This window comes from Apodemus sylvaticus, chromosome 2 (assembly GCF_947179515.1).
Source record: "Apodemus sylvaticus chromosome 2, mApoSyl1.1, whole genome shotgun sequence".
Taxonomy (NCBI): domain Eukaryota; kingdom Metazoa; phylum Chordata; class Mammalia; order Rodentia; family Muridae; genus Apodemus; species Apodemus sylvaticus.
The window spans coordinates 41,487,298-41,513,286 of NC_067473.1; the positions used below are offsets into that span (position 1 = coordinate 41,487,298).

General features: G+C 41.9%; 1 protein-coding gene across 4 annotated transcripts in view; it reads left to right on the forward strand.

Annotated features, from left to right (window-relative positions):
- The window catches only part of St7 (suppression of tumorigenicity 7), a 243,136-nt gene that overhangs the window by 19,810 nt on the left and 197,337 nt on the right, over positions 1-25,989 (forward strand). Inside the window, exon 2 of one of the 4 annotated variants that reach the window (XM_052173276.1) lies at positions 13,069-13,121. The exons of the other annotated variants lie outside the window; for them this stretch is intronic. Coding sequence (XP_052029236.1) covers positions 13,109-13,121 — 13 coding nt within the window. The 5' untranslated portion in view covers positions 13,069-13,108. The remainder of the gene's footprint in view (positions 1-13,068; positions 13,122-25,989) is intronic. 4 annotated transcript variants of the gene reach the window in all.

Below are 25,989 nucleotides of genomic sequence, written 5' to 3' on the forward strand. Positions count from 1 at the left end.
TTCTGCTCAATAAAATTATTTAAACTTCAAAGGATTTTACTCATTATAGCAAAGGATAGGATACTATGTAGGATTCAATAATAGCAAGGTGGCTCACAACCCTTTTAAAAAATATACTAATGACTTGTGACTGTTGTTCATATTCCCTTTCATGTTTTAAAATAAACCATATTTTAGAACATGTTAAGAATTGCAGAAGGATTATGAGGATAGTGTAGATAGAGTTCCTGCATGCTCCACACCCCGTGTATCCGGTTAGTAACATTGTACATGGCTTATACGACAGCAAAATCATGAATATTTGCTTCCATGAATTCATTGACAACATTATTATCAACTGCAGTTCATATTTTATTTAGATTGTTTTCTTTTAGTTTTTGTGTGATATTCTTTTGTTGTTCCTAGATACCATATGCCATTTAGCATAATGGCTACGTCTCCTTGGACTGTCCCTTGATTTTGAATGTCTTGACAGTTTTGAGGAGTATGGCTCAAGGCAGTGTTTGCTCTCCCCTCTTCGAGTTTTGTTTGTTAAATCATCTTGGCTTGTTGAGTTTGGGGGAGGACAGCACAGTGGTCACACACCATTCACAGCATCGTACTTTCCCAGCTGTTCTTCCTGTCTCCCCTAGGTGAAGCTATATACTCCCTTTACTTCTCCAGGATGTTCTCTGTAGATGTCACTCCATGCAGACAACACTTAAAGAATAAAGACTGTTGTTTCCCGTCATGGAAATGAGTGAAGAACACCCAAGCAAGAACAAGTAAAGGTTACTTTTCATTCAGAGCTTGTTAACATGGGAGTTAGCAACCATGATCTGTGCTTGGCGGAGATTCAAAGGCAGGCACAAGAACAGGAGCGTTGTATAGTGGGGCATGGAGGGGAGGCTTCGCTTTTGGTAGGATTGGAAGCTTTAATGTTGACTAAGTACAAGTGGACATACACAGTGATACAAATATGGTTTTGTCTGGTCAGCCCTAAGTTAAAACTGGAAATAGAAGTCAGAGGAGCTATGATCAAATCCTGGCCATCAGGCTTCTTGGCACAAAAGTCCTGTGCCTGGTGAGTTGCTTAGTACTGACGAATAGACACAGAAAAGGTGGCTTCAGAGAAACTGCTTGTTCTCCTTCTGGAGGCTGGAGTCCCAGATCAAGGTGCAGGTGGACCTGGTGTCTGGTAAGGGCCTGCTTCCTGCTGTGCAGATAACCATCTCCTGGTGTCCATGCATGGAGTAAAGCAGAGGAGGAAGTGAGCTTTCTGTGTGCAGTGTTGCTAACAGGCTCCACTGGGTGTGGGGCACACAGGAACTCTACTGTCTCATGTGTCTTGTCTCAGCCTGCATGCGCAAGTTCGAGTTCATGGGGTGCTGTGTAGGGATGCCAGTGTCTGCTTAGTCCCTTGTGACCTTTACCAAAATCACTACATGGTGCATCTTAACACCATTACCATTACTTTAACGTGGCCAGGACTGAGTTGAGGCCTGTGAGGTTACTCAGCAGCAGAGTCTCAGAAGTTCTCAACTCTGAGAGTACAGGCTCAGTGCTCGAAGGCCTCGGCTCCGTTTAGTTCTGTACTCTACGCACCTTCCTCGCCACGTTTTTGTCCTTCCTTGATTACAAATTATGTTTGGCTTATTTCTCCTTCGTGTTGTAGTTAGGATAGTGTGTGGATTTTTGAAGTTTATGTGTGTGGATAGTGGCTTTTTTTCTTATTGAAATTTTTTATAGGCTGGAGGGTCTTGAAAATGATTGTTTCTGGAGGGAGCTGTTAAAACTGGGGTAAGCCAGAAGACTCACTGTTTACAGTCACTCGACACACAAGCGTGGTGCCAGAGTCTGATGGTTGAAGGAGAAAACTAACATACAAAAGTTGTCCTTTACCCTCCGCATGTGTGCTGTGGCACATATGTGTTCCCTACTTCAGCCTCCACCAATAGGAAATAAAAACAAAATAAAATTTAAACTTAGTGTAGTGAGTCATTAGGTATGTCTCATTCCTTGATAATCTGTGGTTGGCAACTCACTTGACCTGGGCTGGACTCTTGACTGGGCTCTGGGTTTCAGTCTACACATCCAACTGAGGTTGGCTCCAGGTTTGCTCCTTGTCTCTCTTCTCTCCTCTCAGATAAATTACTCAACAGGACACGTTCTTCTCCTGGGAAGTGTCAGAAGGAAAAATAAAAGTAGGAAGTTGGCCATACCCCTTTCCTACCAACAAAAACCCTTATATAGCCTACAACGGCCCTGGTGTTCCAGTCACCAGTGTATTTCTTGTTTGATAATTTGAGCTCACAATGCCATTTCCAAAGCTCTCCAGGGTAGTTTTGGTGAGTTTCAATGCACACAGTCTAACTCCTTTGCACATTCTTCTCACTGCTAAGTCAATATAAACACGCCTGGGTCCTAAAGAGGTGAATTTAATCTGCAACACAGCTGACCGACACCTTAGCTTCAAATTCTGGGCTGCAGGCAGTGGAGTGTGGCACTGGGATCACCACTTTAGTAGGTGGGTTGGTAGTCTGGTGGGGTTTTAGATGTCTTGGTGCATTCTTCAGTATCAGTACATTTTATCCTCTGAAATAGAGGAGGGATTTTTTGTTTGTTTATTTGGCTGGTTTTGTGCCAGGAACTTGGCTAACTATTCTGTGACTCCTTCTGGCAGCCTTATAACCACTGGCAAGCCAGGTACAGACTTACAGACCTCTGGCAGACATCTTCAGACAAAAATCAAGGAAGGCCAAGAGGGCTGGCACTGGGTTCCTTGCAGATAAGGGAGAGGCCACTTTCTTTCCTTCCTCAGAACTAACTTCTTTATTTGTTTGTTCATGCACTCACAGTAGACGTTTGTTTACTCTTGATGAAACACTTTTTTTTCTTGACTTTGTGAAGAGTTTCCTTTGTGAGAGGTTGCTTTCTGATCCACAGGTGTCAGCTCGCCTCACCTGAGACCTCCTTAGCTTTCAGGCACCAGTCTCCTCAGGGGTTGGGGAATTTGTGCTGAATTTCCGAAATCCTAGATTCCAGTCCCATAGAAGACAACAGAGGGAACCAGAGGGCTGGAAATACAGCTCAGTGCTAGGATACTCACCTAGCATGAAGTCAAACCCTTCCTACAATCACAGAACTGGGGGTGGGGGTGGAGAAGGAAAGGGGAAAACTAGCAAAGAAACAAAGGAAAACAAAGATATGCCAGGGAAGGTTCTAAGTGGTAGAATCTTATGAGGCCGAAATGTTGGAAATCAAGCGCTTAGATATGTACTTTGAAAATATTTATGCTTTGTGAAGAAAAAGCCTTACGTTTGTGAAGTCCCACCAAGAGACTGTAATGAAGTAGCTGTTTTCAACAGTGTGGTCAGGATAATGAGAAAGAATACATTATCAATAACAAAGGATCAGTTTGTTGATTGACACCTCTAGTTCAAGCTGTCTCCCTCCTGATGGAGTTCTCTTTTCTTAAGTTTACCCAAATAGAACCATAATAATCCCTCCCCATTCTTCCCTTTACCTGTCTTCAGTTAGAAAATCCTGTTAAATTTATAGTGCGTCATGAGTTGCTCTTTAGTTCTTTCTTCTGCTTTTATTTCAACCCTTATAATCTTATTACACTAATCTCCTAGCTGATCTTCCTGCCTCTAATCTCTCCTAATCTCTCCTGCAACTAGGATATTGCTTTTCAAATCCCTTAATATCTTCTGTTGCCTAGCAAACAAAATGGAGACTCTAAACCTGATATCACAGGCTGTATCTTCAGTGTCAATGGACCTGTCCGGCTTGATATTGGCATGACATCCCTCCTCACTCCAACCCCCCCTTACGGAGTGTGTCGTTCCTAGGTGACCATTTCATCGTGCTCATGTCTATCATTTTACTAATTCTTCACTTCAGTTACTGTGAAGGCTACTCGGTTCCTCTACAGTTCCTATAGTTCTCTGAATCCCAGTGCTTTCAAATGTCCCATAGCTAGCATGCCCTGCTGTTTTCTAACACCCCCCCCCCCAACCCTCGTCCTGTGCTTCCTGAGAACCCTGACTTTCCCTCCGGTTTTATTTCTGGTTGATGGTGCATGGTCAGGCTGTCAGCCCGTAGCCTCTTCTCCCCAGTACGTGATCTTGTGTAAAAGCTGAACTCTCTTACTTGGCATGGGTCCCAAAGAAAAATAGTTTATATGGACAACCCCCCCACAAGCCTGACACAATTTTTTTAGTTAGAATTTTTATTTTAAGATAATTTCAAATTAGAGATAATTTGAAATTTCAGTTCAGCATCCCCAACCCATGAGAGAGAATACACACCTGATGTAGTTCATTCTTATTGTGAAATATGTCAGTGTGTATTTTCTGCATATAGAGGTGTTCTCTTACATAATCACAGATAGGCATCCAAATGAGAAATAGCATTAACTAATCAGATGTTGGAACAGTACACCATGTAAGTATCAGATCTTATTCAAGTTTCTCCAGTGCCTCCAGGAGTTTGATTAGTGCAGACTACCCATTTACAGTCTTGCACTGAAGAGTCTTGTCTCTCTGGACCCCCTCAGTCTGGAAAGTTGCTTTATCTCTTTTGGATTTTTATGACTAATATGAGGTCATGAAGCTGTGTTCGTTGTTGTTCATGATGGAGTTTGAGTAATTTATGTTTCCTTGGCTAGAATTATACCAGAGTGGCTGGGCATTTCTCACTGAAGCCTTCTAGACAGTACTTCATTCTCACCTGTTCTGTCCTGATGATTCTCATTTCTATCACATAGTTAGGGTCAAGTTTGCTTCTGAGAGGATTCTTTGCTGCACGGTTATTTCTTTCAGTAGTTAATGAGTACTTTTGGAAAGCTACTCTGAAACTCTGGAATCTTGCCTCAGACTTCAATATATTCATTTAGTTCTTCGTACCAGGATAAACTCTTGGTTTCCCTTCCTATTCAGTAGAGAATAATTTACCACTGTTATTATTGACATTCACTATGTCTGGCTGGCTTGGCAGTCGCGGTGCAGCCAGGTCAGACTTGTGACAGTCCAACTGCCTCAGTTTCCCAGATGCTGGGGTTATAGGCATGTATCATCACTCTGGCATCTATTATCATTTTGATACTCGGTGTTCCCTCAGCTGACATCTGTAATTCTTTGATAAAGAGGTATTGTGATTTTTTGTTTGTTATTTTGTTTTTGTTTTTACCAGGATCTTACGTAGCCCAGGTTGGATTGGAATGCCATGTGTCGCCTTGAATGATCTTGAATACATGATCTTTTAGTTGTAATATGCTGGGTGCCAGTGGTCTACCCAGCCAGTGGGTCACCCTTTGAACACTTGCCATGCCTCATTATCATTAGCAGTTTCTGTCAGGTTCCTATTTAGATTTGTCTTGGAGAAAAATATTTAGAAGAGATGATCTCGGCACAAGGTACGATTATTGCCATTCGGAAGTTGTTACATCTAGTTCTTAAGGATAGTAGAGGAGCCTATGCATGCACACACATATGTACACATAGAGAAAGAGACAAAGATGGAGAAAGAAACAGAGAGATTAAAAAGATAGGCAGACAGAGAAAGACAGGCAGGAAGAGAGAAACAGACACACACACACACACACACACACACACACACACGAGTGTCACATGGAGATTGATTCCTTCTCTGTCTAGTCCTTGTTTACCAGCGGTCTTGTGTTCATGAGTTGACTTGGTAACTCAAATTCCAGCTCTATCTTCCAGTTTTCTTCCTTTCCATATTTATTCCTTCCTTTACAAGTGAAGAAATGAGGATTATCCTTAATATATTTACTTACTGCTCTTTCTGTGTAACCAGCGGTTGCTGACATCTCTTTTCTCTTACTCTAGCTTTACATACTTGATCTCTGAGCAGTTTCACTCAGAATCAGTACTCATGGGGTGGGGTGGGTGCTAGCATGCAGTGTTCTCTGTATTCATCTTCTTGGTGCATGGGTGTCTTCCCTAGCACTGTGGCCATGGGCTGCACTAGTCTCCTGTTCTCGCATCCCGCGTAGGCTCCAGTCCTTCGACAGGGTTGCATCTATGCCTTGATGCTGTCTTAGGGTTTCTGTCGCTGTGAGTACTCAATGACCACAGCACCTCTTATAAAAGAAACCATTTAATTGGTGCTGGCTTACCTTTCCCAGGGTTAGCCCATGTTGTTAGGGTATGCAGCATGTCACCGTACAGGCACACACGATGCTGGAGAGGTAACTAGGAGTTCTACATCTAGTCCAGCAGGCGGCAGGAAGAGAAAGTGGCTCTGAGCCTGGCTTGAGTTTCCGAGATCTTAAAGCCCATCCCCAATTACACACTTCCTCCATCTAGACCACACCTCCTAGTCGTGCCAGTCCTGACGAGCCTCTGGGGCCTTTTCCATTCAATCCACACACGTGCTCCCTTTAACTTTATCTGGCTTCGTTGCCATCTTCACCCATCAGTCTCTGTTTCAACGCTTGCAAAGATACCTGTCCTGTGTGGTCCCCTTACCGGTCACAAAACTAGCATTGCTAGGAAGGGGAAGAGGAAGACCCACTTTCCCTTCTCTATCTTCTTTCTTTCTTACTTGTAAATCTCAATAATCTGTTATCTGGTTAACCTAGATTTGAGACTGCATTTTCCCCCCATTATCGTTAGTTTACAAAAAATAATGCTTCTGGGTTTCAGACCTGAGTCGTTGCACAGCCTAGACAAGCCTTGTCATTGAACGAGCCCCTGCCCCACATCTGGAATCTAGGAAGTATTGTCCTCTTTCATTTTACTGTGCCATCGGGTGTGTTCCAGCTCCCATACTTAGTGTGGGACTGCTCTAATTCTGTAAATAAGAGAGGACTCGAAGAATGGAACTGTAATGAAAAGACTCTGTATCCTGAAAGCAAATCCATCTATCTCAGGAAGGGAGGGAGGCAAAGATATGTTTGGATATTAATGTTCGGACAATAACTTACAAAGTCCTCTCTTGTGAAGCACAAAACCTTTTTTTTTTTTAATCTCTGGGAAACTTTTCCTTTTTAACTGGAAGCAGGTTATAGATTAATCTGCCATGTGGCAGAAGGATCTGGTCTGTCAACTTTTCCACTAAGAAACAAAAGTTACTTCAGGAACCGGAGTTTCAGGCCCCGTGAGAGGAAGACTTGTCTTTGAGGACATCTGTGGGCCCGGCCCATCACCGTGTCCAGCCTCAGGAGGCACTCACTGGCTTGAGTTATACTGTTTGCTAACCTTGGGTTTTACTTAGATATGATCCCAAACTCCACGATCTTACCTCAGCAGGCTCCAGATTGAGGTGGGGCCTGCCCCCTTTTTGCTAGCATGCGGTTCTTTCAGTCTGAGAGATTTGCTGGTATCCAGCCAGTGGGTCTCCCGTCCATATTATACATAACCTCATGTGCATTTCCACGTACTGCTTTCCTTGATTTACCCACATTTGAGGACACACAAATAGGTAAGCCATATGTGAGTGATGGCTCTATCATTTAATGCCTATGTTACTTAAATTGTTTAACATTTGAGGGTCAGTTTCTTAGATAGTGGTTGATTTACTAATTGATTTGCTGGCTACTGTGAGGGTTAGCTGGGGTAGAACACGTGACTGGGGCCCGCACAGGCCAAGTCTACACTCTTCCACTGCAGGAGGCTCACAGGATGCCAAGGCAGCCAGCACTGTGCCGTCCCAGTCGCTGCGGATGCTTTGCCATTACCCGAAGCCTGGCTTCCCCGAAACAGGAGCTACCCGATTACATTTGTTAACAAAATTGGGTCCTGAACAAGAGCTGTCTATGATTTGGGGTTGGATCCTAAATCCTTTGCATCCACCACACCCACAGCCAGTAACTCTTCTTGCCACTAGATGGTGCTTGTCTATGAATCTGCGAGGCTCTCCTAAGGGAGCCTGTATTGCTTGGGGGGAAAATCCTTTCATAGATCTCTTAGAATTATGTAACGGTGTTGATACTCACGCTCACCCCGACAATGAGATGTCAATTCTCCGACAGCGGAGAATTGAAAACTTCTGCTTGACAATTCTGCTAATCATTCTTTCTCTGTTCTAACTTCCCAGTCCCTAAGTGTAATAAGCACAAGATGTTTAAAGCAACAAAAAATGAGAAGAGGAAATGAAATAACAGGCTTAGAACATTCATATCGTAGAAATGCGTTCAAAATTGGAATGAGGCTAATTCCTGAGTTGGTTAGAACTATCAAAGGTAAAACCAACAACAGTTCAGGGTCTGAGAGCTACTTCTCCCATGTAATTTCCTTTTGATTTTTCAGTATGATAGGGGAATATAGCAGATAGTTCACACTGAGACCTACTGATAGTGGACAGTCAGCATAGTGTACACTCAGGGAACTCACTCCAGGATAGAGAGTCCTTAAAAAAATGTGAAGCCTTTTCTGCATTATCTCATGATAATATTCCAGAGATAGTTACCAGGCCTGCCCGACTTGAGGATATACAGATAAGACCTGGTCCCTTCCTTGCATAAAGGTAGGAATACTTAACTATATTTGGTGGAGGTGAGTTGACCTGCCAGATACAGTCTATGAAAAATGAGGAAAGAATTACCAAAATCTGTGGCACAGGACGATTTTAGATGGCCTGAAATGGGACGCATGGGAGATACTTCCTTCTCACTGCATTTTCCACGGAGAGATGACATAACCAGTTAGGGACTTAATAGTTTGGTAAGTAGATAATTTACAGTTTTTGTAATTTACCAAGTAGAACTCAGAATAGATATGGGCACATGTGATTAAAGTGTTATATTTATAAAAAGTGAAAAAAATTTTAGAGTCTATTGAAAAGCTGAAGCATGGACACGATGGAATCTGGAATGTCTCCAGGCATCAGCATAGCAGGGAGCTGGGAACAGTTCTCCCAGAATCAGATAGTTCTCAGAATGAATACTCTCCAGCTACTTCGGTTTTTACTATCATTGTTGTCCTTATTTCTTAAATGGCTGTTCTAATACTGGTCTTTGGAGAAAGTAAACACCCATGTCCCAAGGCCTGCTGGCATCAGATAAGATGGAAGAGAAGTGGGCGGGGTGGATGCTGTATGAAGTTGGAGATGCTCAGATCTTCAAAGGAAGGGTCAGCTAGTAGTTGGAAGAATGAGTTAGAGGTAGAGAGAGTAGACTTTGGACCCAATCAGCTCACTGGTAAACTTAAAGCCCCCAGAGTAGATTACTTACTGAAGAAGTAGTTATACACAGGACCTGTTAAATTGTATTCTGAGCTTTCTAACCCAAAGTGATGAGGAAGATATGGAAGAACCAGTCAAGAACAGAAAAGGAAAGGGAAGGGAAGGAAAGGGAAGGGAAGGGAAGGGAAAGGAAGGGAAGGGAAGGAAAGGGGAAGGAAAGGGAAGGGAAAGGAAGGGAAGGGAAGGAAAGGGAAGGGAAGGAACGGGAAGGAAAGGGAAAGGAAGGAAAGGGAAGGGAAAGGAAGGGAAGGGAAGGGAAGGAAAGAGAAGGGAAGGGAAAGAAAGAGAAGGGAAGGGAAGGGAAGGGAAGGGAAGGGAAGGGAAGGAAAAGGAAGGAAAAGGAAGGACACAAAAGAAGGAGCAAGGTCTTTTGGTGAGAATTATGCTCACTTTGAGCCCTCAGATGGTCTGTCTGCCCACGTGGCTAATCCCCAGCCTCCCTCCCTCCAGTCCTTCAGGATCATCCCTTTCAGGCTCCTGCTTTCTCAACAGAACACCACCCGATGTACAGGGATTCCAAGGACGATCCTAGCTGGGTGTGGTAGTGCAGCGTTAGTCCCAGTACTCAGGAGGCAGGCAGATCTGTGTGAGTCTGAGGCCAGCCTGGTCTACAGAGTGAGTTCCAGGACAGCCAGAACTATATAGTTAGACACTGTCTCAAAGAAACAAGCCAAACCAACAAAAAGAGCCCTATCCTACGCCTTCTCTTCTTGCAGACAAATGGAGAAAATGCATTATTTAACTCATTGAGCTGGACAGAAGGCTCGGTGTATAAGAGTGCTTGTTGCACAGATATGGGGGTCAGAGTTCAGACCCCAGTGCCCGCATGAATAGCTGGGCATAACTGTGCAATGCCTAACCCTAAGATAGTTGACTGGTGGTAGAGATAGGATTACTAGGTCTGCCAGCTTAGCTGAAACCTGAGCTCCAAGGTCAGCGGGAGACTTGTCTTAACCCCCCACCCCCAACACACACGTGTTTCTCTGTGTTTGTGGAGGCCTGAGGGGTCCTCAGTTCCTCTCCACCTATTAGCAGGGCAGCATTTCTCCCGTGAATCTAGAACTTGCCATCATGGGCTAACGTCTCGAGCCAGCTTGCTCCCTGGATCTCTTGTCTCCACTTCCCCAGCGCTGAAATTAGAAGGTCGCCTACCTGGCATTGATGTGGGTGTTGGGATGTGACCTGTGGTGCTGCTTGTTACCAGTGCTTTAGCCACCGACCATCGCCCCAGCCCCAGTGTGTTTTATGTACAGAACACAGTGAGCTTCCTGACTAGAGAAGCCACTGTCACTCTTTGGGGAAGTCACCCTGATGTTTATGATGGAAATGAATAGATTTATCTGAGAGGCTGTAATTTTCTTTCAAACCTCAGACTTGGTGTTTTTAGATGAAAAGAAACCTCTGATGATGTTTTTGTGAACTAGACTATGAAAATGAATTCTACAAGACATTAGGGGAAATAATGACTTGAAACTTTCTGTTAGATACACCAACACAAAAAGGGGAAGAAGATGTATGGTTATGGATGAAAATTTAGTAATATTTTATGTTGAGAAATCGATTCTTGGAAGTAAATGTAGTGTGTCCTCATTTAATGCTTCTCCATTTCAAGAAACGACTGGAGATTTCACTACAGACTGGTCATTTTCTGTACAGGGTGACATGTAAGAATATTGTCTGTTGTGTAGTTAAGAGATGCACTGCTCCAGCAGCTCACCGGTCCATTATTTCCCTCCCCCCAGCAGTCCCCTCTGTTGTTCCCCTGGACAGTTTTGATTCTACTGATACATATATCAATCAGTAGAAATGTGGATTAAAGCTAGACTGACATCCCACCCCACCTTGGTTGAACGGGAAATCATTAAGAAAATAGACAATAAGAAAATAATGCTGAGGATGTGGACAAAGGAAACCTATAGGTGGGAATGCAAGCCTGTCTAGCCACTACAGAATATCAATATGAAAGTCAGCCACAAAATTAAAGGCAGATTCTCCATATGACCCAGCTATTCCACTCCTGTGTACTTACAAAAAGGACTCCAAGTCAATGGATCACAGAGATATTGTCTACCTTTTTATTTATTTTTTAAAATTTTGTTATTTTAATTTGTGTGTGTTTGTGTTTGTGTGTGTGTGTGCGCGTGCAAATTAGAGAGCTCTGGCTTATAGGAATTACAGGGGAACCAGTGCCCTCAGTCTGGAGCTTCAACAAGTCCAAAGAGAGAAAAATAGACTTACCAGATACTTTTTCAAGAATTGATATTATAAACCTCTTAGATATATGGCACAATGTCTTTTCAGCCCATTTTCAGGCACAGTCCCTGAGAAATAAAAGAGAAGATGAAATGTCTCTGAGTTTGGAAGAGTAGACATATCTGTGGTCCAGAAAGTTTAGGTACATTTCTAGTGTTATTTTCATGATCATCTTATAGAGCAGTTTATTTAAACAGTATTGTAAAAGTGTAGATTCATTTGATGGCTATTGAATCAGTTGTTCTAATTTTCTGAGTTTCTGTTTTTAATGTTTTTGCCACAGGTTTCTATTTAAAGCCAGTTGTTAAAGCAAGTTTGGAGATAAACTAAGGACTGCAGAAATGTCTTTTTTTTTTTTTTTAAACTGCTACTGGAGTTTTTTGTTTTTTTTTTTAATTATTTTTTATATGTATGAGTCTGTAGATGCCTGCTGTATGTGTGCACATGTGCACTTGTGGAAGCCAGAAGGGGCTTCCAGATACCTTGTCGTTATCATTGCAGATGAGTGTGAGCTGCCCAGTGAGGGTAGGAACTGGAAGTTTGTTGGCATCCTCTTATAGTGAAGCAAGAGCTGCTTCTGTACTGCTGAGCCATCTGGCTGGCCATGAGAATTCTCAAGTCATAGTTATGGAGCTGAGTGCTGGTGGTTTGGAGAGGGGAAGGGGTCTCTGTTACATATACTGGACTTGCACTTAGAATCTCCCTTCCTCTGCTTCTGAGCCCTGCATAACGCATGCACCACTATGTCTGGCTCTGCATTTTAAATTTAAATCTCTCTCTTAGACACCTATTAGATAAGACAGGCTTCCAAGTAGCTTTCATGCGTCCATGATGGGAGAGACAAGGAGCCAAAGAACAGAGGACTTTGGGACTTTTTTCAGACTGTTTACTATCCCTTTAAGTGGCCATCCAATATCCCGCATTATCTTCATTTGCATTTGCAGCTAGCTATGCAGTTTTGCAAAATAACTGATGTAGTGACAGAAAATTCTTCTAGGATTTTGGGCACTAGGAAGACTAGTGAACACATCAGGAGGTTGGGAGCGCTGGACCATCCTACCAGAGACCATATGGAAATGCATATAGGATCTTTGTGCTGTCATAATCACTGGTCAGCACCATGGGGCATTGGGGTTCAGGGACTAAGAGTGTGCACTATTTAGTCTTATCTTACTTAAAACATTTATAGCATCCTATTGGAGAGATGCTGGTGGCTGTGTTTGAAGGTAAGAATTTTATTAAAGTTTAGAGAAAGAATTTTATTAAAGTTTTGAAAAACTTCTATATTTGCTATACATTCCCCCAAACTTTTGCCCTGTGGATTTTCCGTGCTTTAGGATCATATAATTAGTAGAGTATTTTAAAGTTGGTGCTGGAAAACATAAGAAAGCTATTGATGCTGGTTTGGAGTAGACACAGTGAAACTGATATGGTGTCAAATGTGCTTAAAATTCCAGGGAAATGAGTGAAGCAAATGTATTCTTTAGGTAGAGGGGAAAGATCAGGTAGAGGCATGGTTTCATGTTATTGAAACCAGCTACTGTTTATTTTAGAGGACAAAATGCATTACTAGTAGTATTTCGTGTAAGAGTGTATCTATAAACTGTATTTTCAAATTTCCAGGCTACCTTCTTCAAAGAACATCAAAGGAAGGAAAGTACCAATGCTGAGTGAGGGTGAGCAGCTTTCTGCTTTCTGTTGTGATGTGGACTTCGGGTGTGTGCCCAGAATCGGACCCTTTACCCGCTAGGCCAGCCTCAGTGAGAAGCTTCCTGTGTGAGTGAGTCACAGTACGGTAATAGTAAGGTCATCAGCTGTTAGGTAGGTGGTGGTACTTGAAGAGGCGTCGGTGTTAGATGTTAGAAGATCCTGTGAGCTTTGGGGATCTCCTCAGTCAAACCTGGAAGAAGGCATTGCCTCTGTAACTCATTTAACCCGAGACAGTGTGCCACAGTCTCAGAACTATTTCTGCTTTCTGGGCAATTATTTAGTTATGATAGACTGATAATTGTGTTTATGGGAATGATTGTGCTAATATCAAAATAGGCTATAAAATGGCAGAGGTGACCATTTTCTTATCCCCCATTCAATGGCACAGTAATTATAAGATTCCTATATTATTCTAACTAAATATAATTGGAATTTCAGTTATACCCAGAGAAAGAATATAATAAAACTATATGGAAAACTACTTCATACATATAGCTTATGCTGTAAATCAATTAAGATTAATTATTTTGGCATTTCAGGTTTATAATATAGTATTTGGTTATGTTTTCAAGATTCATTTAATTAATTCCAATTGATAGCTTGATAAATTTTTAGTGTATTATACTTCAAATTATAGCCAGGTATGTGCAATCTCTATGTTTTAGCTTACCATGTATTGGAGTGGCATGTTGGATTTCCCTCCCTCCCTCTTCCCATCCTCCCACCCCCCTCCATACATGTTAAAGACAGAATACTTTAAGAACTATTGATTGAGTGAAAATATTCTCCAAATCAAATACATAGAACATGAAATTTATTATGTTATGGGAGCATCAGATGCATGTACTGAATTTGATTTTACAGTGTGGATTTTCCCCTTGTGGTCTACTGGGGGTTGTTCAGAGGTTCTGAGGAAGAGATGTAAATGTTGTTTGCAAGCTCTAATAGCTTGCAAATTGCTGGCCTGAGTTTCCTTGCAGGGTTACTACAATCTGTTTAGAGCTCTCTTTCTTTCATTTTCTGTTGTCTCTAAGGTCAGAAACTCTCTTTTTTTATTCACCAATTAATTAATCTATTTCCTTTTTACATCCTTTTTAAAAAATTTTCTATATTCTTTGCTTACATTCCAAATGATTTGTCCTTTCCCAGTTCCCACCTCCCCATAAGTTCCATAAGCCCTCTTCCCTCCGTCCATTCCCCAATCACCTCCCTCCCTTTTCTCTGTCCTGATACTCCCCTACAATGCTGTATCAAGCCTTTCCAGGACCAGGGCCCTCTCCTTCCTTCTTCATGGGAATCATTTGATATGCTAATTGTGTCTTGAGAATTCAGAGCTTCTGGGCTAATTAATATCCACTTATCAGTGACTGCATTCCATGTGTATTCTTTTGTGATTGGGTTAGGATGATATTTTCCAGTTCTAACCATTTGCCTAAAAATTTCATGAATTCATTGTTTTTAATAGCTGAGTAGTATTCCATTGTGTAAATGTGCCACATTTTCTGTATCCATTCCTCCATTGAGGGACATCTGGGTTCTTTCCAGCTTCTGGCTATTATAAATAAGGCTGCTATGAACATAGTGGAGCATGTGTCCTTATTGCATGCCGGGGAATCCTCTGGGTATATGCCCAGGAGTGGTATAACAGGGTCCTCTGGAAGTGTCATGCCCAGTTTTCTGAGGAACTGCCAACGTTTCTGTAAAACAAAGGACACTGTCAAAAGGTCAAAACGGCAACCAACAAATTGGGAAAAAATCTTCACCAACCCTACATCTGACAGAGGGCTAATATCCAATATATACAAAGAAGAAATATATTCAAGAAGGTAGACTCCAGAGAGCCAAATAACCCTATTAAAAATAGGGTACAGAGCTAAACAAAGAATTTTCATCTGAAGAATTTCAAATGGCTGAGAAGCACCTTAAGAAATGCTCAACATCATTAATCATTAGGGAAATGCAAATCAAAACAACCCTGAGATTTCACCTCATACCAGTCAGAATGGCTAAGATTAAAAACTCAGGACACAGCAGGTGTTGGCGAGAATGTGGAGAAAGAGGAACACTCCTCCACTGCTGGTGGAATTGCAAGCTGGTAGAACCATTCTGGAAATCAGTCTGGCGGTTCCTCAGAAAACTGGGCCTGACACCTCTGTTTTACATCCTGCTCAAACCTTCCTCTCCCTTCTCTCCTCTCAGTCCCTCCCTCTCCCCTAAGTCCCCCGCCCTTTCTCCTTAGAGAAGAGGAGACCTCCAATGGCTATCAACCCACCTTGGTATGTGAAGTTGTAGGAAAACTTGGGAAATCTTCTTCTGTTGAGGTTAGACAATGGTGTCCAGTTAGGGAAAAAGCAACAGAGTCAGAGACAGCTCCTGCTCCTGCTGTTAGAGGTCCCAGTTGAATACCATGCTGTACATCTGTTCTGTATATAGGGAGACTGGGTCTGTCCCACGCATGCTCTCTGGTTGATAGGTCAGTCTCTGTGAGCACTTTTGTGTGCAGGTTATTTGATTCTGTAGGTTTTCTTGTGGTGTGCTGACCCCCTTGTGGTGTGCTGACCCCCTTGTAGTGTGCTGACCCCCTTGTGGTGTGCTGACCCCCTTGTGGTGTGCTGACCCCCTTGTGGTGTGCTGACCCCCTTGCTCTTTCAATCCTTCCTCCCACTTCCACAGGATTCCCCAAGTTCTGCCTAACTTTTGGCTGTGGGTCTCTGCATCTGTTGTCACCAGCTGCTGGGTAAAGTGGAATCTCTTCAAATGGTAGTGCTGGAGTCTAAGTATAGTTTAAAGAGCAGTTTAGAAAGTACTAATATTTATGGTATCCCATTTGGGATTTTCCGTAAGTTTCTCTACATTAAGATGAATGAATACTCACAAGTACAGGTAATATAACTTTAGGTAGAATTTCTTGTTCCAGATACAAAATGATTGACTTTTGTATTTGCAAGGGAAAAAATGGAATTCTGGACACACCCCGCAGTGTCTGACAATGGTAGACAGTGATAACCAGAGGTACAGGGAGGTGACCAGAGGGTACTTTGTCCTTACATCGTAGTATACATTTGGATCATAATTTTACCACTTCACCACGGACAGGTCCCCAAAGGATGACACATTCAGCCTTTATAATCTCTCAGCCATTGCAAAGCATGTTGTAGCTATCAAAAAATAACAAATAACCCCAAGACAGTCATGGCACTGTAGAGAGAGACCCTATCTCAAAACACCAAACAAAGAAAATAAATAACATGTAGGCTTCTGTGGCCTATGTAGCCACTTGAGTCCATGCTAATATCCCTCCCTGGTCCGCCCTACCACCAAAGGGCATGCAGACACCTGAGGTCTCCACTGTCCCCTGAAGCCGTGTTGATGTGAGTGGCCTGAGCTTCTAGCTGAGGTGATGTCCTTGACCTGTGCTTGCCAAGGGCTGTGATAAAGTCTGTGGCACATGCTTGATATTCATGGTGTGTACTGCGACGCATGGTCTCAGAGTGAGCTAATGCCAAAGACCATGTGGAAATCTTGGGAAAGGATCTTGGCAAAGATCCAGGTGTCCATTAACTGTAAAGGACACAGAAACTATTTTTGCCGTGGTGTTGATGACTGCACACTCATTGTTGACAAAGAACATTACAACACTTCTGTGTCACCCCAGGCCCCCAAGTAACCCTAGACAGAAAGCCATTGAAGAGAACTCATCAGTATCCTTGTGCTAAGGATACTGAAGTATAACTCCCCACAACTGATGGCTTCTGGGAGGGGTGCGGGTAGAGAAAGGGCTCAGTTTCTTTAAGGGGCTGGCCTCCAGGAGTTTGGCCATGCCCCAGTGAGCATATGTGCAACACAAATGTCTTAAAGGTAAAATATCTTATTTCAGGTCTTTCAGAGGAAAGTTCATCAATAACGTCTACATTTTTCTCTAAAAGCTCAAAATGACAACTTAGCTGCTCAAGTGCCCTAGACTGACTAATGCAGTGCCTTAGACACAAACTGTGTGGGAGGTACTGAGCTTTGGAATGTATAAATTGGGACACTCTTTGTGGTAGCTCTCTTCAATACTGAAGTGCAAATGCATTTGTATGAATTATTGAAAAATACAACCTGTCCTAGATTGCCTTCTATTGCTGTGATAACACACCTGGACCAAAAGGCAGCTGGGTTGGGGGAGGGGGTCCATTATCAAGGAAAGCTAACGCAGAAACTCAGGAAGGACTCTGGGGGCAGCAACTGCAGCAGAGACCATGCAGGAGTGGTACTTACTGGCTGCTTTCCTATACAACCCACAACCACCTGCTCAAGGATGCCATGCCCATGGGGAGCTAGGCCATCATCAATCCTGAAAATGTCCAGTAGACTTCCCTACAGCCAATCTGTGGAGGCAATTCTTCAAGTTCAGGTTCCATTTTCCCAGTTGACTCTAGTTTGTGTCAAGTTGACAGAAACTAACAAGCACACTAGATCTTCTATAAGATGAGGTTAGTAATGCCTTATCTTCTGCAGTGTTCAATAAATAAGATTTTGAAATAAATTGTACTTATTTTCCCCCTCTTCTAATGGTGAATGCCTGGAAACAGTTTGATTACAGAACTAAAACCATTTTTTCTTATGCTTATTTTATATATAACATCCAATATGCCTTGTACCTGGTGTTTAAAAATCAATACCGATCCTTATTTTATAATGATTTAGAAACAGGTGTTTCAGTATAATTTCAAATATATAGGTTTGAAAACTTGTGTTACAGAATGGATTAAATGGGTGACAAATCTTTTCATAAAGCACTTTGGGTAGGAGGAATCACTCATACTTCAATCTATATTTCATACGGGCAGCTTGATTCAAGTGCAGTGAGGCGTGCTCTGGGGAAACAGTGTGGGAAAGGGGGAGCTTTGGGTTGTCCTTCTGTTTGGTAAAACAGATCTGTTTATGTGTGATGCCTTCGGGCTCACCCTTCTCTGTGTTCGTTCCTCTCTTTACGATGATTTCGTCTATCCTTAGGGTAGACCAACAGGCTGGCTGGCTTTCCTTCCTTCCTTCCTTCCTTCCTTCCTTCCTTCCTTCCTTCCTTCCTTCCTTCATCCTCTCTCTCTCTCTCTCTTTCTCTCTCTCTCTCCCTCCCTCATCCCTCCTTTCATCCCTCCCTTTCTTCCTTTCCTTCTATTTTTTTCTAAAGAAATGCACATTCCTATGCACCTTTTCACATTCTTAATATGAAGACAAGTTCTGGTAAAGTGAAATGTATTTGTTAATATGTTGTGATAAAACACCTTAAAGTTGTTCATGTTATTCGACACCATTTTATTTATTTTTATTTACGGTGTGTATGTGTGTGTGTGTGTGTGTGTGTGTGTGTGTGTGTGTATCTGCATGAGTTTATGAACATCAAAGGAATTTATTTGCATTGTGCACCTGCAAGTTTCCATTGAGGCCAGAGGGCATTGGCAGCCCTGGAACTGAGATTACAGGTGGTTGTGAACCCCCTGGTGGCCCAGGGAGGGGTGTGTGTGACAGGGACCCAAATCCAGATTCTTGGCAAGAGCTGTGAGTGCATTTAAGTGCTGAATCATCTTTCCAGCCTCTCTTGTTAAAATATTTTTAATTAATTAATTAATTAATTAATTAGCTTTACGTCCTGACGCAGTGTTTTCCCCTTCCTCCTCTTATCCTCTTCACATCCCCCAAACCCTTATCCTCCTCCCTTCTCAGAAGAGGCTAGCCCTCCTGTGGATATTAACAAGCCTTTGCACATCAAATAGCTGTAAGACTAGGGGCATCTTCTACTGAGGCCAGAACAGGCAGCCCAATTTTAGTATATATGCTGCCGAAGCGAGCACCAGAACAGGCAGCCCAGTGGGAGGAAAGGGTCCCAAAGGCAGGCAGGCATCAGTGTCACGAACTGCCCCTGCTCCTGCTGTCAGGGGTCCCACATGAAGACCAAGCTGCACATCTGTTCCATATGTGCACAGGGTCTAGGTCAGTTCTGTGCATGCTCCCTGGTTGGCAGTTCAGTCTCAATAGTCCCTAAAGAGGTCAGGTGAGTGGATTCTGTAAGTTTTCTCGTAGTGTCCTTGAGCCCTCTGGTTCCTACAAATCTTCCTCCTCTCCTTCTGCAAGATTCTCCAAGCTCCACTTCATGTTAGATTTGGGGTCACTGTATCTGCTCCCGTCAGTTGCTGGGTGAAGCCTCGCTGATGATGGTTCTGCTAGGCTTTCGTCTGCAATACAGCAGAATCTCATTAACATCGTCGGGGGCGAGCTTCCTCTCATGGCACGGGTCTCCAGCTGAACCACTGGTTGACCACTTCCTCAATTTCTGTTTCATCTTTACTCCTGCACATCTTATAGAGCAGGAGGAGGGTGGGGAGAGACCAGTGGGATGGACAACTGGAATGTCAGGGCGCAGGGCATACGTCTCTGGAATGAGCTAGAAACCTAAAGCTATGGAAACTTCCAGAAATTTATGAGGTCGACCCTCAGACTCCTAGCCATGGGGATATGGTACCTGAACCAGCCAGTTCCAGTAACTAGGCAAGACTTCCAGGGGAGGGATTGGGACACCAACCCAGCCTCAAAACTCTCATCAAATTTTTAATGAAATGCTGAAGGGCATTACTGATAGAGCTCACGAGACACTGTTCCTTCTTTGCATATCACATCACACTTCCTCCTAAGGACTGATGGGCTGTGGAAACAGTGACTAACATGGGACGTGCCTTAGGACACGGGAGGCAGCTATGTTCTCAGACTCAAACTTAAAAAAATAAAGCGTGTAGGACACGTTTCTGTTCAGAATGAAAAAATGGGGAACAGGGGCCTGGGAAGGAAATTTGAGTAGAATTGAGAAATTCATTTGTAAGAATATCTCAGTGGAAGGAGAAACATTCTCATTAATCAGATATGTTTACACACAAAAGGATAAGGAATTTGTCTGAGAGCTGTAACCCCATAGATCATGAGACAAAATGTTTCAGGACTGTTTCACTCCTGGAAAGAAAGTCAGTGGTAGTAGCTTCATAATAGCACTAATTAGCAGATGGATGATACCTGCTCCTGCCATGTTCCCATCTGTACAGATGTGCCTTTAACAGGCTTTCCACATGAACTCAGTGGCCACATAGCTCACATTTGTGCCACTGAGGTCAGAGTTGCCAAAGAAGCATCCCAGAAGATGTTTGTCTAAACCTAAACCTTCTTTGTCCATCTTCTGCCCTTTGCCTAGTATGTTTATAAGTAGAATCAATGTAACTTTTCAGAGCTTTCACAGGAGGGCAGTGGTAACAAGTGCACAATTCCATTCTTTGCTAATTCTGTCCTTGTGTTTTAGGGATACACTCTCAGTGGATAGCAAGAACATGTGCTCACCTATTCCAGAGGTTTAGATTTCCTGGGACTTAAGAAGTGGACCACTACTTGAGCTTGTCCATTTATCCCTTGATAAGCATTGCCGAGCATAACATTAAACAATATAACTTGTATTCTTTATACTTTATAATGTCTGTTTATAATTAAAATTTATATAAATTCTATCTAACTATACAAACTCTATAGAATATAGAATTTATATAAACTAGCAAAATTAAAAGCAAAAATGCAACTAAGTTTTACTAAGCTTTTATAATTCTTTGGTTATTTTTTTCTGGCTCTAATATATATATATATATATATATACACATATATACATATATATATTATGGTTACAAAATTTTATCTTAATATATCTTTTAAAAATTAACTGGATCTTCAGCTCCTGAATTGTACAGCTTTTAGGCTGACAGTACATATACAATGAGAAACCTTTAAAAAACTGGATAGGATGGGTTTCATCATGAGCTGTACTGTGCTTGCAATACTAAAGAGATGCATAAACTGAAAAGCAAGACCGCCATTGATTTTCCTGTTAGTCATTAGGTAGTCACTTTCCATTTTAACAGTTAATTTCTTTTATTTTACAAATATTTTGTTTTAAAAAATTAACTACATACATAATCTAAAAGTTAAATTCTTAGTCATCAAGTGTATAGTTTGGTAGGTAGAGTAATAGGATATTTACGTTGTTTAATTAATTTTTTGCTCATAAAACTGAAATTCTATATTCATTAAACATCAATTCCCCGTCTGTCCCTCAGCCACAAAATCCCATGTCCCCTTGTACTTTATGTGCCACCTGTGAGATCAAGTTGTTGTCTGTGATTTGCTTTTATTTATTTATCATAGTTTTGAGGTTCATCTGTGCTACAGCACATATTGGAACTTTTGGGGGGGACTGTGTGGTGTTTTTAAAATCCCCCACACTATGATGTTATTTCTATTTCTTTGTAGACTGTCATGTTTTGATAATGTATTACAGTTGTCCAGTATCAGTACCTATATGTTATCATGTCTGTATCATTTTCCTTTCTACAGGTTGGACATCCCTTATTTGAAATATTCAGGACCAAAACTGTTTTAGATATGATTTTTCTTCAGATTTTGGAATATCTTATATGTATAGTGAGAAATCTTGGGGTATAGACATAAAATTTATGATTCATGGATAGTTTATATACATAGTCTGAGAGCAATTTAAGACACTTTTAGTGTTCCTGTATTTTGGCTGAAATCTGTTGTATGAGGCCAGGTATTGAATTTTCCATTTGGAGTGCATGTTTGCATAATAAAGAGTTTGTGTCCTGAACCGCTCACCCTTCCTTCTGTGGGCTATTCAGCCTGTGTAAGATCTGATCGTCTTCTTCTGTAGACGGAGGAAGTGAAACTTGGAAAATACTTTTTGATTTGTAAGTACAACTGCAGATGTAAACCTAGGGTTCTATGACTGTGAGTCATAGTGTATGAGGTGTGTCTCATATAGGCCAGGGCTATGATTGTTCAAAATGAAACAGTGCTAAAGAAATGTTTCTTTGGAAGTCAAAAAATATATGTGGGCCTATGTGTGGTTATAGAGACTCTGTGCTTTGGACTGTGTGCCTGTAGGAAGCACCAGGCATTTCCCAGGTCTCACCCTCACCATATTCTCTCTGGGCATCACCTCTGTCTGTGCCAAGATTGCGTTATTTCTAAGAAAGCAGTAATTTCTTTGATAAAAATATTGACCTCTTGTTCAAAGGACAAGGGAAAGTGGAAACACTGTCCCCAGGAACTTTTGGTAGAAAAATAAGCTTGGTCAGATACTGTGACCAGGAGCTCACTACAAATGATTGTATTTTAGGGATGAAAGAACCTCAGAAATAATCCATCTTCTTAGTTTTACAAATAAGTTTTGTTTGAAATGCCAAACCTCCTAAAGAATTTAACTGAGTGATCTACATTTCTTATGTCTCAATAATTCTATTTCAGATAGTGTTGAACAGAGCCAGACTGATTTCATAGCAAAACAACTGTTCTTTTATATACATCATGAGCATGTTTTGTGCAGTTTCATGATTTATAATGTAATTGTGAGGAAATTAGGAAATCTTACATGATATTTATTTATTTATTTATTTAACAATTTTTTGCTGATTAGAAATATACATGTGTTGGAAATGAGTGGAAATTACTTTTCCTGTGAAAGTAACCAAGGACTTTTTGGAAGTTGCTTTAGCACTTTCAATCACCAATTCAAATGCATTAGGGAATCAACAAGATACTCAACTTTCTTTCCCCTTGGTGTCTTTTGAAATGCAGGGAACTGGGGTAAACATTTCTGTGAGTTCCCAGCCCCCGTGCCCCAGGCAGTGGTTGATGGAGTCCATTACTTTAAGTCTTGCCAGTGGTAGAGCCTTCTTCCAGGGAATGCTCACATCAATGACAGATCACAGTGTTGTTCTTGTGTGAAACAACGCTTTCTAATATATTGATTAAAATTTCAAAAAGGTAATATTTTCCATTATGTGATTATAAGACATTCTGTTCAGGGCCTGTGCAGTTTCATCGGAACACAGCTACCACTATTTATTTAAACCGTTGATGGGAAGATTGTATTAAAATAGCAGGGTTCATTTGTGATAGAGACTGGAAAGAGATTTTAACATCTGAAATATTTACACTTGGCCTTGTTTAGAAAGACTTTGCCAGCCCATTATAAAGCAGGGAAAATGATTTATATCCCAGAGATTCATGAGTGTTGTAATGGCTTTGTTTCCCTGCGATGCTAGCTGAATTCTACCATATCGGTTTAAAGGCTTTCTCCATTTCTCTACCTTCCAGAACAACTATTTATGATTCATTCATGACTGTTTTCCTGACTTCCTCTATTTTCTAGTGGTTCTTTTTGCAAACCAGGTGAACAGACCAGTACCATACAGGAAGCATTGTGGTTTGCCTGATGAAGCTGTACTACCGGAGGATGTCTCTAACATGTCACCTCCCTGTTTGTTACAGAAGTCTGGAATTTGATTCTGTTCTACACAGCAGAGCATTGATTCAAATGTATATAATGTGGCTTTCACTCTCAATGAGTGAAACTTGAATAAGCCTGCTACGTTGGGTTCATGTTTGTAAAGAGAAAAATCTTAATTACTCACATTCCATTAGCATTTTAATAACTTGTTATGTTTGTCATGATTGATTACATTAAGATTAATTAATAAGTATTCTTTTTATCGATTAACCTTCAATACTTAAAATACCCACCCTAATCTTCTAATAGAGGAAAAGTCTTCCTTAATTCTGGTGTCAGGTTCCTTGAGGCCCATGTAAGAGAGGTCCCTGCTACTATATAAGAGCTTGTATCTGGTAGCCATTGACAGCTTTGGGCACTGTCACCATATTTTGAAAGCTTAGAAGTTGGTGCTGTGCATCTAGAAAGAGGACACTGTTTATTTCATAGGTCTGTCCTACTACCTGGTTGGTGCTTGATCTGTTAAGTGTCTAAACTCAGAAGTTTTGAGGTGAGGCATGCGAGCGGAGTTTACTAATAGGAGCTGGACTCCGTCTAGAGGAATCTTCTTCAGGTTCAGACCCTTTGCAGGGGAGTCTTCTCACACTTTGATGTGAGTCTAAGATGCTTAGTACTTGAAGTGAAATTTGAGGCCAATGGGAAAAGAGAAAGACCACTGAGACTATGTGCACACTAGAGCAGGGGGGGGGGGCTGGGAGAGTGTGAGGGGAGACATCTTACCCTGATCTTGATGCATCAGCAAGAGGAAGTTGGGTTGAGGTATAGTGTAAGGCTTTGCCGTGACATGCAGTGAGGAGGGTAAGAATTGAGTTGTGGATTGTATAGGAAAACCCTATATTTTAATTTCTACAATGTGGAAAAAGAGGGTGAATGGTTATAATCTTACTCTGGGGCTCCCAAGCCTTTAATTAGAAAGTGAGTTACTGTATGGTTAGAAATGTAAGCTGTTGTGGTAACCCTATGGTTTTGGGGTTTAGGAGGGAACAGAAAAGTGAGACCTATGATCATTCCCCTCTGGAGAAGAAAGAAAGCCAGAGGCTCATGTGGTATGGTAGAAGGACTCTAAGTAAGGAAGTCCTTAAAGGGTGAGGGAGATCTGTCCTCAGTCCTGGAACTGTCGTTGTGGTCTGTCTGGGGTTTGCACAGATCTAATGAATGCTGTTGTAGGCACTGTGAGGTCCTGTGTGCATCCACCCCGCTGTGCCCAGAGGACACTGTTTCTTTCCAGTTATGTGTTTCAATTGGTACCACATTTTCCTTAAAGTAGAGGCAATTTTGTAATCCCAGCACTGCTAAAGCAAGTGGATCTTTGTGAAGTCGAGGCCAGCCTAGTCTATATTTTACAAGCTTCAGGCCAGCCAAGGCAAAGTACATTTTTGGTCTTATCCTTAGTGGAGGCAAAGAGCTATATCAAGATGGAGTTGACATATACTCAAAAATCATAATAATTGACATCAAAGGACTGGGTGATGGTGGCTCACTCCTTTAATCCCAACACTTGGAAGGCAGAGGCAGGTAGATCTCTGAGTTAGAGGCCACCCTGGTCTACAGAGTGAGTTCCACGACAGCCAGGGCTACACAGTGAAACCTTGTTTCAAAAAACATGAAGCAAACAAACAAATAAGCAGTTGTCAGTGAAGGCAAAGATGGCTCAGGGTCTTTGGCAAGGGGGGTGGGGTAGGGTGTGTGTGTTAAAGATCCCATCTGAGCTGTCTCAGCAGTGACCTTGTGCCTGGAAGTTGACATCCGCTCAGGACCTGGGTAAATGAGTTGGTGGTCCTAGGTTCTAGATATGCTTTGAAGGATTGTTCTTTTATCACCTTTATTCGGTTTTGGTCTAGAGTGTTTCATGTGGGTCAGTTGCACATATATACCATGAACTGAGTGAACACAGCGACCAAACGTGCGCACGCTGACTCCTTTCTGCTGAGACTTCATAACACTGAGTGCTCCAGCAAGTAACGAATGGCCCGTAATTTTCTGTATTTTACTTAGAGAAATTAGAGAGCCTCCTCCTTATTTTAACCTAAAATAACAGGAAACAAATGAGACATGGGGAGACTTTTTTAAGGATGACTTTACAAAGGGGTGCAGAGCCGCAGCTGAGTTTCTGCTGAGTCGAGATAAACAGCCCTGTGTGCATGTGTGCACACTCACAAGGCAGGCCTCCCCGAGCTCGCGGCCTGTTCAGGGGGCTGCTTGGTCCTGTGGCTCATAGAGCTCTGCTCTGAGAAATACCCACTCTCCTGCTTACCACTTCACTGTGGAATATGCAGGTAAAAAGAATTTTAGAATAGATTCCGGCTATATAGAGTAACTTTAAATATAATACTTTAATTTGTCCTTTTAAAATAACATCACATTATGTAAGCTTAATATAAGCTAATCCATTCCTTAATACATGTGAACTTGTTATATATAATTGCTACTAATTTCAGATAAGCATGCAAAGGAGT